The sequence below is a fragment of the Nomascus leucogenys genome, chromosome 3 (assembly GCF_006542625.1).
Source record: "Nomascus leucogenys isolate Asia chromosome 3, Asia_NLE_v1, whole genome shotgun sequence".
NCBI lineage: Eukaryota > Metazoa > Chordata > Mammalia > Primates > Hylobatidae > Nomascus > Nomascus leucogenys.
The window spans coordinates 105,287,206-105,306,139 of record NC_044383.1 but is presented as its reverse complement, the minus strand read 5'-3'; the positions used below and the strand labels follow the sequence as shown (position 1 = coordinate 105,306,139).

The 18,934-nt window shown below is 34.9% G+C and overlaps 1 protein-coding gene across 8 annotated transcripts in view; it reads left to right on the top strand.

Annotated features, from left to right (window-relative positions):
* FAM184A (family with sequence similarity 184 member A) overlaps window positions 1-13,048 on the top strand; it is a 115,496-nt gene extending 102,448 nt beyond the window's left edge. For 2 of the 8 annotated variants that reach the window (XM_003255632.3, XM_030809620.1), the window contains 4 exons: window positions 5,966-6,083; window positions 8,146-8,250; window positions 10,945-11,147; window positions 12,697-13,048. In XM_003255632.3, the coding sequence (XP_003255680.1) occupies window positions 5,966-6,083; window positions 8,146-8,250; window positions 10,945-11,147; window positions 12,697-12,778 (508 nt within the window). In that variant the 3' untranslated portion in view covers window positions 12,779-13,048. The remainder of the gene's footprint in view (window positions 1-5,965; window positions 6,084-8,145; window positions 8,251-10,944; window positions 11,148-12,696) is intronic. The other 6 variants (XM_030809619.1, XM_030809622.1, XM_030809621.1 and 3 more) reach the window with 5 other exon arrangements.
* Window positions 13,049-18,934: the final 5,886 nt, after the last annotated feature.

The window sequence follows — 18,934 nt, the reverse complement described above, 5'->3', positions numbered from 1 at the left end:
AGAAATGATTTACAATAGACCTCAATTCCTTGGCTATCCTTTTTCCTGGCCCCACTGGTATTCCTCAGACAGAGACTGAAATCTTGCCATCCCCCACTTCATTCTCTGAAAAAACATGGTCACAGAAAGAATAACGTCAGTCTGTCTGTGTGTCCTGTCTCCTTAGGAATGTTAATTTACAAAGAGTAAAGGTTGTGTCCTTGTTTTTCCTTTATTCTGTTGCATATGGTTTTGCACATTACAAATCTTCAGTATGTAGCAAATAACTTAGTTTTTGATTTTATGATCATTTTTAATAATCAAAGAATTAGTATTTACTTCTAAGTAAACTACCTGCTTTTCTAGACCCTCCTTTCGTTTTAATGCTTCCACTTGGGTCCATGCTAACCAATCATGTTTCTTTTTTCACCAGAAACCTACTGCCAGCAGGTAATTACCCCCTAGCTTTAGGTGTTTACTCCTTTAGTTAAAAACAAACACACACCAAATTTATATTTGACCAGCACTGTCCAATAGATTGTCTGTGATAATGAAAATGTTTTGTATCTGCTTTGTCCAGGTTAGTAGCTTCTAGCTAAAAATGGCTATTGAATGCTTGAACGGTGGTTAGCATAACTGAGGAGCTGAATTTTTAAATTTCATTTAATTTTAATTAATTTAAATGTAAATAGCCATATGCAGACTAATGGCTACAATGTTGGAAAACATAGTTTTAGACAATTGATTGTTTCTGTTCCATATCCTTAAATGCAGCCTGCTTGGATCCGCTGAATGGTTTGGATTTAGACAGGTAGTGAGCAGGAAGAGTTGGTTCCAACTTACGGAGCTGTGGGAAACAGTATCTGAACTGTTCCCAAGGACTAGGGGATTCTATTGAAGTTCCTAATCAGCTGCACCCTGCCTTTAAAACTTTGAAATCAGAAGAGTCCTGTGGATTCCTGGAAGGTGGTGGTGGTGGGGGCTGAAGGGACATGGTGCAGCCTGACAGGCCACAGCCTGCCACTAAGGAAGCTTGGAGGCAGATGCAGCTTCTTGCTTCTGCTCCTGCCCCAAATCCTGTTGAACTCCCTTCCTGGAGAGAGAAGGGTGGGGCAACACATGTACAGGATGGGAAATACCCTCCAAGTCTGTAAGTATTGTAGAAATGGTGATGAGTTCTATATTGCTTATGGAATGATGATTTTTAGAAATCCTCTTTGGTGCTGGAAGTTAAAGTCTTAGATTTTCAGAGAGTTCTATAGAAATTTTATTTTTCAGTGATATAGTAGTAAAAACTTTCTGTTTAATAAAAATTTCCTGATTTTGATTTCTTTTAGAAACAAATGAGAGAATGGGCTGTTTGTTTTTTTTATGTAAATGATTTACTCTATAAGTAAAGTTGAAGCTAAATGAAAACATTCTCTACAACTTGAGGTCATGGCCGATTTTTATATGCAAAAAGATGGTTCTGAGATTATTGATTGTTTAGGTTTATTTCACAAAAGATGATTTCTTCTTGAGAGAAATGTTGAGTTTCTGTACTTAGATTTTAAATAGGTCAGTAATCCCCAATTGAAAAGAAGCACTCCGCCATACCTGAATTACTTACTTTTTTTAAGTTTTGAGTCCTTTCATCTATAATACTCAAATAACTTTTGTTGTTGTTGTCATTTGATTCTTAATTTACCATTCAGGTATTGTTGTAAGCTTTGTGAGGTACGGAAGTAGTCTTGTCACAAATCAGAGTCTGTGCGTAATGTATGGGAAAAGAAAGGTTCAGCGTTAAAGTGCTTCGATTGCTATATTTCCTTTATTTAAGAGTTTAGAAAATGATGATATAATAGAATTTTTTCATCTTTATAAAATCAAAGTTATAGGATATATGTGTACATAATATACTATTGTTTGGTTATGAAACAATAGTATACTATTTTTGGTTCTAAAATTCACTGATTTTATTTTTTTATCCTTTTCTTTTTCTTAACAAGACTGTAACTTGGAAACTTTGTGTACAGTTTTTTAGGCATTTGTAATTTAGGCCTGTGTTGTCCATGAATCACAGACATTGACCTGTATATTGTCAGAGCCAAAGAAAGCAGGGCATGCATGCCTGGTGAGAATCCATCAGTGGCCCTAATTAGTAATTTTATATGTTCTACTTCTCTTTTCTCCTTTTTTCCCCCTTTCTCTTCTCTCTTCTGTTACTTTTAGTGGAAATCTGTAAAATTTGAGTAAAAGGCTACACTTGTGTGGTATTCTCAAGGCGGCATTTCCCAGGCTTTAATCATTCATATACATCCTTGGGAATTGGGTCATTTCTGGCTACGTATATTATTTTCTTAATATTTTTAATTGACTTATTTTAACTTATTTAATAGGAAAACTTGATATCACTACAGTAGAACATTTATCACTACTGAAAAATTTTATTCTTTATTCTAAATAGAAGCTAAGCTATAATTATATGAATAAATTTTGTGAAAATAAAACAATGTTATTAGATTCTAGCTAGCATTTACGCTGAAGACCTGCCTGAGTGTTGTGAAATAGAGTAATGAACATAAGTTATGAAGGTGATTTAAGATATATAGACCCGGCTGGGCACAGTGACTCATGCCTGTAATCCCAGTACTTCTGGGAGGCCGAGGTGGGTGGATCACCTGAGGTCAGGAGTTCGAGACCAGCCTGACTAACATGGTAAAACCCCCGTCTCTACTAAAAATACAAAAATTAGCTGAGTGTGGTGGCAGACACTTGTAATCCCGGCTACTTGGGAGACTGAGGCAGGAGAATCGCTTGGACCCAGGAGGTGGAGGTTGCAGGGAACTGAGATTGTGCCATTGCAGCCTGGGCGACAGAGCAAAAGTCCATCTCAAAAAAAAAAAAAAAAAAAAAAAAAAATATATATATATATATATATATATATATATATACCCAAACATTTTTTTTTCTTGTGATTAGAAAGATTAAAGAACAAACTTAAAAACAACTGTGTATCCAGGAACAAAACCAAACTCCACATGTTCTCACTCACAAGTGGGAGTTGAACAATGAGAACATATGGGCACAGGGAGGGGAACATCACACACCAGGGTCTGTCAGGGGGTGGGGGGCAGGCGGAGGGATAGCATTAGGAGAAATACCTAATGTAGATGATGGGTTGATGGGTGCAGCAAACCCATGTATACCTATGTAACAAACCTGCATGTTCTGCACATGTATCCCAGAGCTTAAAGCATAATTTAAAAAAAAACAAAAAACAAAACTGTATCACTAGTTGTTCACACCTGGACTAAATTTTAGAAGCAGTGCTGGTTATGAGAGCTGCCTGCGGCAACTGAAGAAAAAAAAATATTGACTAGTCTTGGCTTGAAATGGATATCAGAATAGTACCAAGTTTTCTTTCTGTAAAAATTTTGAAAGACTAGTAATTAATGAAATATATTTGCAAGTTAAATCTATATCATATTACTTACTTGTTCTCTCCTTTAATGCTTTCCTGTTTGTGTTTATATGGATTATGTTTTTTCTATTTAATCAATTATATTTTCCTATTTAATATCCAGGTGTTTTTCTTATTAAACATTTTTGATGATGTAAAAATATTGTATTACTCTGTTCTCATGCTGCTAATAAAGTCATGCCTGAGACTGGGTAATTTATAAAGGAAAGAGGTTGAATTGACTCACAGTTCAGCATGGCTGGAGAGGCCTCAGGAAACTTACAGTCATGGCGGAAGGGGAAGTAAACACATCCTTCTTTACATGGTGACAGGAAGGAGAAGGGCCAAGCAAAGGGGGAAAAGATTTTCCCTTATAAAACCATCAGATCTTTTGAGAACTTACTATCATGAGAACAGCATGGGGATAACTGCCCCCATGATTCAATTACCTCCCACCAGGTTTCTCCTATGACACATGGGGGTTGTGGGGACTACAATTCAAGATGAGATTTGGGTGAGACACAGCCAAACTATATCAGATATTTTATAGAGAAGATTAACTGATAATAATTCTGTAGGCAAAGGATGTTTAAGCTAAATAAAAACACTGCAATTTGGATTCAGGGGTAGACCTTTATTATGCAAAAAAAGTGGTTCAGAGATTGTAACTGATTGCTTTAGATTCACTTTACATTAACTTTTCAATTAACAAAAAGATAGAAATAATAGTTTTAAAAAAGTCTTTAAGTTTAGTTGTTTAGCTACCATTTATACCAAGTATTCTTGCTCAGCTGCGGAAAGCAGTTCATAAATCTTGTACTTTGCTTTTAATGATAAAAGAAAGTGCTCCAGTGACATCTTGTGGTTTCTCCAACATAAAACCCAAACTGCTATTTCTTTTACTAGATTAGTATTTCTCGACTTTCTTAAAATGTTTGCCCATAAAATATGTAAGAGTTAACTCTGCCATATTGGGATAAAATGCAAGGTCACTTTATGTGAGTTAACAAATCACTGATTTTTCACTTGGTCTCTATTGTCACAAAAGAACAAAAGTAAAGATAGTGGAACTTAACACATTGTACAGCAAGGTTGTTCAACCCACGGCCCACAGGCCATATGCAGCCCAGGACAGCTTTGAATGTGGCCCAACACAAATTCGTAAACGTTCTTAAAGCATGATAAATTTTTTTTTTTTGAGATTTTTTTTTTAAGCTCATCAGCTATCGTTAGTGTTAGTATATTTTATGTGTGCCCGAAGTCAATTCTTCTTTAAATGTGGCCCAGGGAAACCAAAAGATTGGACACCCCTGTTGTACAACTTACCTCGCACTGATCTGTCGAAGTCCCAGCTGATCCTGAGACAATCACTTCCTCACTTCCTCATCACCTTCATACCTCCCAACACCCTAATTGAGAACTTTAGCCAGGGGACTGGATAGAGAGCCTAATATATTATCTCCAAATCTTTAGCTTGGGCTGAGTTTGTGGAGGGATTTTATGGTACTCAAATACACTGAGATTCGGGTACCTCTCTAGGGTTCGGGTACCTCTCTAGGGTTTTGGGTGGGAATAGGAGTGTATAACCGATTTCTGGAAGATAGATCATCTACAAGTTACTCAGTATTCATGAGTGAATAATTTTTCCTAAGAATCTTTATTAACCATAATTTTATTGAATAATGTTATTGAAATTTTAAGTTCTATCCTTTATATCCTGAAAACAAGATGTTTTAAATTGTTCTAATTATTTGCATTTTCTAAAATTGAAAGTGCTTTTTCTGAAACTAAGCCAGCAGTTTCCATTTGTATTGTCTTCAGTCTGTCCCATCCTATATTCTTAGACTCAGCAGGATGTGTCACCTGCTTATAAAAAGTGGCCTATATTTTAATGTTCAGGGCATTCAGGCCTATTACCACCTCATATCATTCAGGACAGAATAGGCTTAGAAGGGAACATAATTCTTCTCTTACCTGTTGAAACTTTTTTTCAGTTTGTATGTATTGGCTGATAATACAGAATTTTTAAACCTTATTTTCTATAAACCAGGAAAAAATGATGTCATACATGTGTGTCCTTTGTTTTTCTTTCATCTTTATTTCTTGTCCTTTTTATATGTTACCAAGCCTTGTGTTATCACACAATATTGTATTGTAATAAGCACTTGTAATAGTAAGCCTGCCTTTCTAGTATCAAACCTGTATTTGTCAGGTTAGTATCATTCAACATATAATTTCTTCTGCAGAGCTTATCTCCAAATACTCCTCACTTTTTCTCCAAATACTCTGGAATGACTTAAAATGAGTGACTTCTTCAGAAGTAACCTGCAAAGCCTTTCATAGTACCATCTACCCCTTTAAAGCTTTTAATGTAACTACTGCTCTTGAAGCAGTCATGTCATTATGCTTAAAAGTTTTAAGGAAAAAATGAAGTTTTGTTTCAGATTTTTGTGTGTGTTCAACTAGACTAATTTTTTTAACGTAGGTATTACAGAAGAATGTATCTGAGTGATATCAATGAGCTAAAGTCTTTCTTGTTTTCAGATTAGAAGAAATGGAAGAAAAATATCTAATGAGAGAATCAAAACCAGAAGATATACAGATGATTACAGAATTAAAAGCCATGCTTACAGAAAGAGACCAGATCATAAAGAAACTAATTGTAAGATATTTTGGTTTTAGTCTAACTATGTTAGTAATCAATAGATATTGATTGGGAAAATATGGGACAATCTTTTTAAGTAATACTAAGTGAAAATAGAAAACACACAACATGTGCATTGTGATTGAAAGTTCATTGAAATGTTTATGAATAAAGATAAATATGAAGTAATTTTTAAAATTTAAATTTGGCATTAGGGTAAGGGAATTGTACGTCTTTCATATTTTTTTAAAATAAAGTCTTTTTGATACATATTGAATGTTTAATAATATGTCACTGCCAGTGTACAATTAATATACCATTGAAGTGTGTATACATATGTGTGTTGCACATGTAGAATTAGGATTGGCTAGCAAAGAAAAGCCAGCACATTCATGCATTAGCCTGTATTGTACACTAACAAGTTGAGCATATTGATTTCCTAAAATGTGTCCTAGCAAACACTAATCCAAAATTTTTACTCTATAGAAAAAAAAGTGTTCCATAATCTAGCCACAGAAAAGTTGCATGCCTTCTCTTGGAAGGTCAGTAACACTGAGGTTCTCTCTTGGAAAGTCAGTAACACTGGATTCTTAATGGCTCTGAAGTTTATCAGCTAAGAAAATACAAATTTAACAATGAATATACTCTTTAACCGTTCATATCTTCAGCTGAAGACTTTGGACTTCAGCATGCAAAAAGAGCATAAGAGCAACATGTATTTCTGAAGTCCTTTTTCCTCAATGCATCTCTGTTTGCATTTAAGAGAGGCAGCCTGTTGTCTTAGACTAGAAGTTCCTGCTGAAAGCAACAGGTAGTAGATTGGGGATCACAGGTAGAATCCAGGAGCAGGCTTTGGAGAGATGAGTGTGTGCTGCTTCAATCCACCAACCATCCAATTTTCTACATATCGTGAACATGAGCACAGGCCTTATAGATTGCTCCATCTGATAGCAGCAGACTCATGGAAAATTATATTTCACACATGAAATCAGCAAGCATAGTAAATGTATTGAAACTGTGTTCCATATAAATAGCTATTAATTCCCAGTTCTTACTGAGGAGGTGTTATAATTGTATTTTATCCTCACAGCAAATACAGTAAAGCAACTTTCGAAAGCAACACAGCTCACCAGGGAAGAGCCAGGATTGTAGGCAAGGGTTGTTCCATACTCCTTCCACAACAGCCTGATTCTTTGGACTATGAGGCACATATGCTAAGATTAGTGATTTGAATGACAGTGGTGACTAAGAGAGGCATAAAGAATTCTACTAGATTTCACTAGAATCTAGTTCTGCTAGAGCACAGCCCTGCATTCTCCCACACACTGTTGTATTTACTTATGGCCTTCCCACATTCTGATTACTTAATTAGAACATCTTGTTGGTGAAGCCAAAGGTAAAGGTTTGATCTCTATATGGGCATTCACTTTTTCCCTGTTCTTTGATTACCATTGCTATCATAGATTAATATCTCAGATTAGATGCAATCGAATCTATTTATAGTACTGAAGAATAATGAGGCCGGATATGATGGCTCATGCTTATGATCCCAGCACTTTGGGAGGCTGAAGCCAGAGGATTGCTTGAGGCTAGGAGTTTGAGTCCAACCTGGATGATGTAGTGAGGCCCTTCCTCTACACACACCAAAAAAAAAAAAAAACTTAGCTGGGTATGGTGGCACATGCCTATAAAAAGAAATAGAAATAAAGATTAATGATATAGTGTCATCCTTATCTGTGTAAACAATTCAGTCATGCCCAGAGCCCCATGAATGTACGTTGTAAACCTGCCCAAACTGCATAGTCAGCTCTGTGAAACAGCTGGGACCAAATAAAACATTTAGGTCCACTCTTGAAGGAAAAGGGTCAAGTGCTTGGGTATAGGGTTTAAAAGGTGTTGAAAACTTATCCCCCAACATTCCTTAAGACAGCAGCAATCAGGTCTAGAAATCTTTAAACAAAGTATCTAAATCTTCATTCAGGTTTTATAGTAAATTTTAAATGAAATGGCGTTATACATTTATGTTTTTTAAATATTCCATAGAAAATATTTAAAAGATGTTTATAATTCTTTTGCATAGGAGGATAATAAGTTTTATCAGCTGGAATTAGTCAATCGAGAAACTAACTTCAACAAAGTGTTTAACTCAAGTCCTACTGTTGGTGTTATTAATCCATTGGCTAAGGTATGTGCCATAAACACTGTAGAATAGGAATGTGGTTTAAAAGTTGGTTAAAACTTTGGTGAAAATATTTGGAGCAGCATAGTTAGATAAGGCTCCCAAAAAATGTTTTCTTCCATTTAATAATCTAGCACTAAAACTTATGAACTATTTATATGTTCATTTTCAGAATGAAACTCTGAATAATACTCATTCCTTTAAATATATTTTACAAATACTATAAAACTTGATTCTACCTTTTTTTCATATTTCTAAAGAAAACTAACCTTCTGACTCTGCTTAAGACTATTTCTTGTTGTTCACAATCTTCTGCTTATGGTCCAGAAAGAGACTCCAGCCCTGGATACCCAACAGCTGTTCCTGGTTTAAGGCCTAACATCTTAATGGACCTTGGGTTGGACATGTATTTTGTTGCCTACCAATCATCAGAGAAGGACTTTTCTTCTCTCAGCCTTCTGACCGTTCTTTTTGGTTTGGTTTGGTTTCTTGTTTTTGTTTTGGAGATGGGGTCTCACTGTGTTGCTCAGGCTGGTCTCAAACTCTTGGGCTCAAGCGATCCTCCTGCTTCCAGCTCCCGAGTGGATGGGATTATAGGTGTATGCCACTTTGCTCAGCTTTATGACCATTCTTGATTAAAATTGAGTATGACTTATTTTGATACTTGTTACTCTCTTGGGACAAATAGAAGAGCCTTGAAATAGACATGGCCAAGTCTCATAAATCTTTGAACCCTAGCTTCCCATGGCTCCAATCATGTTTTGGGTATAGTAGGTATTCAGTAAATGTTTGTTCAGTTGCAAAATTTCATCACATTCCCGATAAGCCACCACAAATTATTCTGTAAATAAAGGAATAAAGAATAAATGATTATATATATACATATATATATTGGCTTCATAGGAATTATGAATCTTATGGCAGAAATCAATAGTAGAATAAACAAAAGTGATAGTTCCAAAGCTGTTTTTCAAATTCAGATTTGATTAAGTTTCACGTCATGCCTAATTTTTATTAGGACTTTACCCAGAAATTTTCCTTTCCTTTCACAGCTCGTAAAACTTCTCTATTAAGAACACTGAATCTACCCTTCCTTTACAAGTTAAAGTGTTCCAAACTTTAAACTTGAATGTTTTCTAAAATAGAATGACTGTAGAGGCATGTAGCTGTATCTCAGAGTCTAAAATACTGCCTGGCAGATAGAAAGCTCTGAGTGAATAATTGGTGAATGAATAATTATAATTAGTTTTAGTTTTTTAATTCATAATTTAGGGTGAAATAGGATTTTAATTATAAAGCAAGATTATGAGGTTTGTGAAAAAAAGATATACTAAAAATACTCCTTTTCATTTATTTATTTTATTGGAATTAATTTTTTTTAGCTGCAAAACGATTACTGTAGAACTTTACCAGTGTTCTTTTGATTTCTTAAAATAGAAACGTTAAGTAGGTTTAATTATGCCCTCTGGTGACTAGAATAAGAAAATGCAAAAGATATATCTTTGTAAGAACTTTCAAACTACTTTTGACTCCTAATAGTGACTTTAGTTTTCACAAATAGTTCTGAGGAAGGTATTATTATTATTTTCTTTTTCTGGTTATGCTAAAATAAGATTTTCATCAGAGACTCTACAAGTCACAGAATATGGCAGAGGAACATGTTTAGACAATAAGATAAATATAAATATAAGTTCCATCTTGTATATTAATTGCATTTTTTCCCAAACTCGAGTTATTTCCCTAAAAAGCTTACAAATTTAATCGGTATACATCTAATTAGTGAAATATGAGAATATTCTAAATCTAGTAACATGTTAATTTTTATTTCTCATAGCAAGATGATGATCATTGATTCTAGAGATGTGAATAAAATACTTTGAGACTAAAAGTTAGTGAATTGCAAGCTGATAGATTTTGATAATCTGCAATGGAATTTGTCTTTTTATCTCTTAATTTTAAAGACATTAAAAAATCAGCTGATTACTGTTTTGTAACCTTTAAAGTTTAAAAAATATGAGCCAATTAATGATTAAAGATTAAAAAATATAATGCCAATTAATATGGAAATTAGACTTAATTATACAGATATAACTTTCTCTCTTCAGAAAGATAGATGTCACAGTGAATTTAAAACCAGATTATTTCTCTAAGTCAGCTTTAGGTCTTTGGTAGAAATGTGCAATTTGTTTCAAACTACATTGCCAAGCATTTTCTCATTCCTTTTTTTTTTCCAGGCAAGAACTGCCTCCCTTTGACAGATGGCTAAATTTCATGGACTTCTCTTTTAAAATTATGTTTAACTTTACCCCTTCTCCTAATTTTAGCCTAAATCCATTTAACCTTCTATCTGCAAGACTTGCTCTCTCCCCCAACCCTTTTTCCCTTTTCTTCCCAAAAGGGTATTCTTTACCCCTTGGCACTCTTTTTACCTTCTCTCCCATTCCTCGTGAATGACTCCTAAATGTTTCTTCCTCATTCTTTCTGTCCTGGTATCATGTCTGTCTTTGAGGATTCCATGTAGATAAAAAATACCTCCAAGGATTCCCAGACCACAGTTTGGGTAACACTGGTTAATTAACATCTTAATTTAACATAAAGCTTCCAAAATTTTCCCATGCCAAATTTCTATCTTCTACCATTCCTATTTTCTCATTTGTCCTCATGCAGGGACTATCCTCACATGTATTATTTTTAATGCAGCAAAAGAAGAAGAATGATAAATCACCAACAAACAGGTTTGTGAGTGTTCCCAATCTAAGTGCTCTGGAATCTGGTGGAGTGGGCAATGGACATCCTAACCGCCTGGATCCCATTCCTAATTCTCCAGTCCACGATATTGAGTTCAACAGCAGCAAACCACTTCCACAGCCAGTGCCACCTAAAGGGCCCAAGACATTTTTGAGGTGAGATCCATCTCACCAATGTTTTTTTCTTTTCTTTTTTAACTTGAGAAATTTACCTTCTTACATTGCAGAAATCACTACTTTAAGAACAACCTAAGAAAAATTACTATGAAATATTTTCTTCAAAGTATATTTATCACCTCTCTAGAGAACTTCCTTTTGACTGTGTTAAAAAGATTTTTTCTAATTTCTGGTCATCAGTCAATTTTCTAAGTACTTGAAGGAGGTGTTAATGTAATTTGTATGGTTAGAATTTTAATATTATGCACAATTACTTTATTTTTAGTATTGTCACCAATTTTTAAATTAACAATCCATCCTTATTGTAGAACTTCAAAATAATTTTTTGTTTACTAAGTGGTTTTTGTTTTTTATATATGTTTATTTTTTCCCTTTCTTGTTTACCAAGATTATATATATGCTTATTGTCAAAATAAAAACATACATAAACTCTGGGAACTTAAATATACTTAGGCAAAAACTAAATTTAGAAAAAATAAATAATTTTTAAAATTTCCATTCCAATTTTAAGTTACCTTGCAGTTGTTGATTAAATGTATTAGCAAATTTTGAATGAAATGCAAATTTCATTAGAAATTTAGCCATTAGATAAAGTCAGAAACTACTGTTGTTTTATGCTCATCTTACTATTACTGATTTTTTGCTGCTTTATGTTTTTTTTCTTATTCTTACTAAATCTTAGCAGTGTCACTAGTAATAGTCTTACAAAGTAGGCAGGTTTTTTTAGGCTAAGTGATTAGTGACATAATGATTAACAAAATAAATAGCAAGAATGAAAATTAGTCAAATACACCTCTGAATTTGTCTCCTGCTAAATATTTTGTGTTGCTTATTTTCCCTTGTGCATGGGTATGTTCAGGTATCAATAAGATGCATGTGCATGAGCTCAAGGAACATGACTACTGGAGTTTCCATTACACATTGTTGCGTGCCTTGTAATTTTCCCCAAAGACGGTAGGGATTCTTTTGTTTTCTTAAGTAGCCCAAAGACTCTTTAGTTAGAATTAAGATAAGTATAAACTATATAACATCAATGATGGGGGGAAATTATATTTTTAGTGTACTCCCTTTCCTGGAGTATTTGCATAGGGAATTATGAAATGAAAATTTAATGAAAATGCATATAGTAAAAAATACTCGTTACTTTAGTTATATTTAAGGACACATCTGTAAGATCAACTAAAAGAGAAAAGGTGCTGAAAGAGGATCATTATTTTATTCTCTCTTATTTCCCACAATTCTTACTGAATTTTTTATTCAAAGAAGGTGACATTTTTGCAGTTGTTTTTTGTGATTGTTGTGATATGGCTCCTCCTTAACTGACTTCATTTGAGCTGCTGATGCACTCTTATGCTCTCATGGAGTGGAGAACCGATTCTAGTATAGAGGGAGTAGCAAATCTTTAAAACATGACTTACAACATGGGGAACCCGTTGTGGTAATCTATGCTGATGTTTTATGTGCTTTTGCCTTCATTTTGCAAAATGACTTCATGCTGGGTTACATGTCTCTCTTTTTATGAATTCAGTCCTGCTCAGAGTGAAGCTTCTCCAGTGGCTTCTCCAGATCCCCAGCGCCAGGAGTGGTTTGCCCGGTACTTCACATTCTGAAAGAATTGTGTTGGCACAGCTCTGTATGGACTGTTACTAAGAGCATGACTTCATACAGATTGTTATGTAAATAGGCTTTCCTATGTCAAACACTGTGAATGAGAAAGTATTTGTCACTCTCCAACTTGAAAATGCACTGTATTTCCTGTGATATTTATTGGAATCATTCTATAAGGTAGTATATTATGTGTGTAATTATAACTGTTATTTTTATTTGAGATGGAAGAGTCTTTAAACTTTGTAATTCCTGCATAATAAATTTTGTTAGAACAAACAATAATGCTTTTTATTTTTTTCTAAGTTTGCTTTAATTTTTAAATATTTTCTAATTCCAGGTAAGACTTGTCAACAAGTTTTACTGCATTATAATCATGTCATATCAAATTATTTGGCTTCAGTAATCATAACAATCGGGATAGGGAAATAGAAACTCTTGTTCCAGTACAATGCGTAATTTTAACTAAATTGTTCTCTAAATTTACAAAGCTAGAATGGAAGTGCTTGTGTAAATTGTGGACTTTCAAGTGTATAAAATACTGTTGACTTTTAGGTGTTTTTTTTTTTTTCAGTTTTGATAGTTGAGATCTAGAACTTTAGTACAGTTAGTATCTATAATTAATACTATGTTTTATGGCCAAAAGTCATGGGTAAAGAATAAATAGTCAATTTGATTTTAATTTGTCTTAAAAGCCAGTTTGATAGTTTTCTAAATTGTTGTAATTAATAGGGAGTGAGACATAGGGGTTTGCAGCTCAGGAAAAGAAAGACTGAGCTACAGATGTTTTGGAACATGGCATGTATGAAATAGAGAAAGCCACAGGTGTGGATGAGAACAACAAGGAAGGGGGTTGAGGTTAGAACTTTGGGATAAACCAACATGTCAGAAGCAGACAGGGCTTGAATGAGAATGAGAAGTAGAGTTGCAGATCCAAAGAAGCATAGTGTCCTGGAAGAAGAAAGTTTCAGAGAGACCCAGCAGCCAGCCAACAATGTTAAATGCTATAGGTGTCAGGAAAGGGAAAAAATGAAAAGTGTCCACTGGCTTTGACAACTACAAGATGGTCTTGGCAAAAGCAGATTCAGGGTAACAGTGGCAACAAAAGCCAGATTCTAGGAAAAAGGGAAGTGGAAGTCAAGGAAGTTGAGACAGTGAGTAAAAACTTCTCTTTGAAAAAAACTTAGTAATACAGGGAAGAGGAAAGAGAAAGTAAAGTCATAGCCTGGGAAGGGTCAAGATGGGCTTTGTGTCTTTAGGAGACTTTATCATGCTTTCATGCTGGAGGAGAGAGAGAAATTAAAAGGACAGGAGGAGAAGGGGACCAACCACCCATAGAATACTTGAATCTTCTTCATAACATCCCTGACTGAGCTTTTATACTTCCAGTGATAGGAAACTCCTTTCTCTGAGGGTAGCACTGGCTGTGCCATCAAGTGTCTTAACCTCTGTGACTCAGTCTCCTGGGCTATATAATAAATATTACCTTCCATCCTACCTTCCTAGAAGATAATATGAGATAGCTTATGAAAGGTCTTAGGAAAGGTATAAATTGCTACAGATGAGAAAATAGTTGTCTTGAAAAGTAGAAGAGCAAATGTATTAGAAAACTGTAAAAGGATTGTCAGGCATAATTGAGATCACAGACTATATATTTCTGTTGAAACCCATCAGAATGATTGTGGGTTTTGACCATCTTCAGCTACTAGCAGCAAGTTTCTACGAAGGGATATTTGGACTTAACAGGATTAGGATAGTGTTGGATAACAGAAGGAGAGAGGTAAAAGGGAGCCAGGGTTTTTGCAGAGAAGTGATAATGTAAATATTATAACAGCCTAATTACTTTTATGCTAGGATTTTAGAAGTAAAAGCACAGTGAACAGATACTATTAATTGCATTACCTTAGATGTCAAATTGATTTTTACATATAGGTCAAGATGCTTAGTTCTTATTCTGTTACTCCTTCATAACCAATTATACGTAGGTGTTAAATTTCACTAACACTGTATCTTAAAATATTTACCTTTTCATCATCATAAAACATTGAGTTTCTAACTCGTGGCTTTTCTCCAAACACTATGATTTTAAATCTGGAGTGAAGAGATAGGTCCTAAGAGGTGAATAGTAAGAAATATTTTCTTTGTATATACAGTACTCTGTACCACAGCTCAAGCAGAAAGAGGGCATCTTGCTGAGCTAAACCACAATTCATTTGTTTTGCTGTGTCTTTTGTTACGTTGTAGAGAGTGTTAATGTGGATTAGAGGAGGGGAACGGAAAAATGTTAAATACAACATAGTTGGAAATACTTTATTCATGTCCACAAGAACCATATACAAAAGTTTGTCAAAAAGCAATACAAATTAAATATTTGGAAAGATATCACAATCAGGTTTCTTAGTTAAGTATTCAGATTCCAAAACTGTGTTAATGATAAAAGCATATGAAAACATTAGAGAGCAATGTCTGGCTTTGGGTTCAGCTAAAAATTATCCATAGGCAGTCTCTTATTTATTTTCATAAACGAAGAACATACTCTATCTTTCTGACAAGATCAACAACATAATTTGAAATAGAGATATTCTTTGAAAATAATAAGATGCCTAATTTTTCCTTTTTTTTTTTTTTAAATTTTTGAGGCAGGGTTTCACTCTCGCCCAGGCTGGAGTGCAGTGCATGATCACAGCTCACTTGCAGCCTTAACCTCCTGGGCCCAAATAATCCTCCCACCTCAGGGCCCTGAGTAGCTCGGACTAGAGGCGTATGCCACTACACTCAGCTAATTTTTGTAGAGATGAGGTTTTGCCATGTTGCCGAGGTTGGTCTCGAACTCCTGAGCTCAAGCAATACTCCTTGGCCTCCCAAAGTACTGGGATTACAAGGCATATGCCACTGCATTTTCCTTTCATTTTGTCACAAATGGTCTAACATTGTCACATGACATCATTGCAATACTGCATTAAACCATATTTTGGTTTGAAGGTTACCACATATTAACCACCTCTGGTAATCCCAGGAATATTATCTCTGTAATTTTCTGAAGGTAGCAATATTTAATTTTAACAATATAATTGTGATTTGCTTTTATTAGCAGTCAAAACCTGTTTGAAATAGACTAGAGAGCACAGAAATAAACCTTCACATATGGCCAGATGACTTTCAACAGGGGTGATAAGACCATTCAGTTGGGAAAAGGCAGTCTTTTCAACAAATGGTGCTGGAAAAACGATATTCACATACAAAAGAACGAAGTTGAACCCTCGCCTTATAACATTATGTACAAAAATTCAAAATGGAACAAAGACTTGAACATAAAAGCTAAAACTGTACAACTTTTAGAAGTAAACATTGGATGACATTGGATTTGGTAATGATTTTGTAGATCTGACACCAAAAGCAAGGCAACAAGCAAAAATAATTGGACTTCATGAAAATTTAAAATTTTTGTGCATCAAAGGACACTATCAACAGAGTGAAAAGACACCCTAAAAGTGGGAGAAAATATTTGCAAAGCATATAACTGACAGGGGATTAATATCCAGGATACATAAAGAATTCCTGCCTGGGTGTGGCAGCTCACACGTGTAATCCCAACACTTTAGGAGGCTGAGACCAGAGTATCACTTGAGGACAGGAGTTGGAGACCAGCCTGGGCAACATAGAAAGACCCCGTCTCTACAAATTTGTTTTTTAATTAGGTGGACGGTACACACTTGTTGTCTCAACTACTAGGGAGGCTGAGGCAGGAGAATCACTTGAACCCAGGTGTCTGAGGCTGCAGTGAGCTATGATCATGTCACTGCACTCCAGCCTGGGTGACAGCGAGACCCTGTCTCTTAAAAAAAAAAAAAAATTCTAAAACTCAACAAAATTCAAAATTGGGCAAAAGAATAGATATTTCTCCAAAGAAGATACACAAATGGCCAATAAGCTCACAAAAAGATGCTCAGCATCACTAGTTATGATGAAAATGTAAGTCGAAATCACAATTAGACAAGATTCTTCATTATAATTTTTAGGAGGGCTTTCATAGAAAATAAGACAAAAACAAAATAACAAGTGTTGCTAAGGATGTGGAGAAACTGGAGCCCTCGTGGGAATGTCAAATGGCAAAAATTGCCTGTAGAAAACAGGCAGTTCTTCAAAAAACTAAATAGAATCACCATATGATCCAGCAATTCTACTTCTAGGTATATACCCAAAAGCAGGGACTCAAACAGATACTTATAAACTAATGGTGCTAGCATCATTATTCACAAGAGACTAGAAGTGAAAACAACCCAAATGGCTGTCAGCAGATGAATGGAAAAACAGAATATGGTATAAACATACATTGGAACATCATTCAGCCTTAAAAAGAAATAAAATCCTGATACATGTTACAACATGAATGAACCTTGAAAACGTTATGCTAAGTAAAATAAGCCAGACAAAAGGCCAAATGCTGTACGATTCCATTTACCTGAATAGGCAAATTCATAAAGATAGAAACAAAAATATGTGTTACCAAGGGTTGAGTTGGGAGGATAGGGGAGTTATTATTTGATGGATACAGCATTTCTGTTTGGAATTATTTTTTTAAAGTTCTGGAGATGGATAGTAGTGGTGTTGCACAACATTATCAATGAACTTAATGCCACTGAATTGGATACTTTAAATATGATTAAAATGGGAATTTAAAGTTATATGTATTTTACCACAATTTAAAAGGGCTAAGTAATGGGGTATTAGCGACTGCATTGGATTCTGAATAAATACAATACTTAAGTTATATTATAAATTGTTATATTTACAAGTTAAGGTGAAATCTCTCCTGTTTAAGATTCATTCCGTTTGCTTTTTTCTCCATGCCATTTTCTGTATGAATGTTCTGCTATTTGGTACCTCATCATATGTTTAAGTAGCAGTATCTGAACAGAAGGTGCTTGGAATACACAGAGAACAATAACCTAAGATTACCTCAGACGCCAGGGGAGTGTCATGTACAGACCAACTTACGGGTTCTATCTTCAGTATTACCAAGGCATTTATTTTTATTTATTTATTACTTTTTAGAGATGGGTTCTTGGCCGTGTTGCCCAGGCTGGTCTGGAACTCCTGGGCTCATGTGATCCTCCTGCCTCAGCCTCCCAAGTAGCTGGGATTACAGCCACATACCATCAGGGCTGACTCCAAGGCATTCACACTTCTTATCTCCCAGTTTTTGGGGCTCTGTGAAGGCTTTTTTCATGCCTCCACACTGAATTATACATTCCTTCCTAGGTGCACCCATAGCACTTACTTAACAGCTATTTGTTTATTCAACATATTTATTGGGTGCCAGGTATTACTTAACGTGGTTGGGATAAATTGAACAAAACACATGTATCCCTGTCCTCATGGAACTCAGACTAGATGCAGCCACCACACCCAGGCTACAATGCCTGATTCCTACTAGGTTATTAGATTAATTGAATGAAACAGGTATGTATCTTTAACAGAAAAACTGATGCCATGTGTATGTGTCCACATGCATGCTTGTGTATGTGTCCACATGCATGCTTGTGTATGTGTCCACATGCATGCTTGTGTATGTGATTGTAGATAGATAAATTCCTTTAAATTTTAAGTTTATTACCATTTTATATTTAATGTATATGTATATACATGTGAAAAATTCATACACTGCCTTAATCAAAAAGGTTTACAAGTGACTACGCAGAAGACATTAAAAGTGTATATTCTTTATTGAAACTACCAATAGTTGTGGAAAATTAGGACTAATTGAAAGGAGAATACAAATGTGTAATTGAAGGCCAACATAACCAGGCTTCAACTTCAGTGTTTTCTCCATGCATCTTTGAGCTAGGGTGAAAGATGTATGGTTACATGACCCTTATCAGAAAAGCAGAAGGATTTTCAGGAGAAAAAGCTTTCCTAGCCTTGAGTTCTAAAAGGAATTCCTCATTTAGGACTTTTTAATAGAAGACATTTAGATGATGTCATGATTGATATTCTTAATTATTTTTATGACAAAAGCTGCGGTAAGTTTCACAAAGCTGTTTCTTGAAGTAACCTTTGATAAAAAGGGAAATTACAGCATTTAAGAATAACTCAATGTAAGAGTCTGCAAAATGTACCAGACTGGTAAGTAGTAGCTGTCTAGTGGCCTAATCTGATCC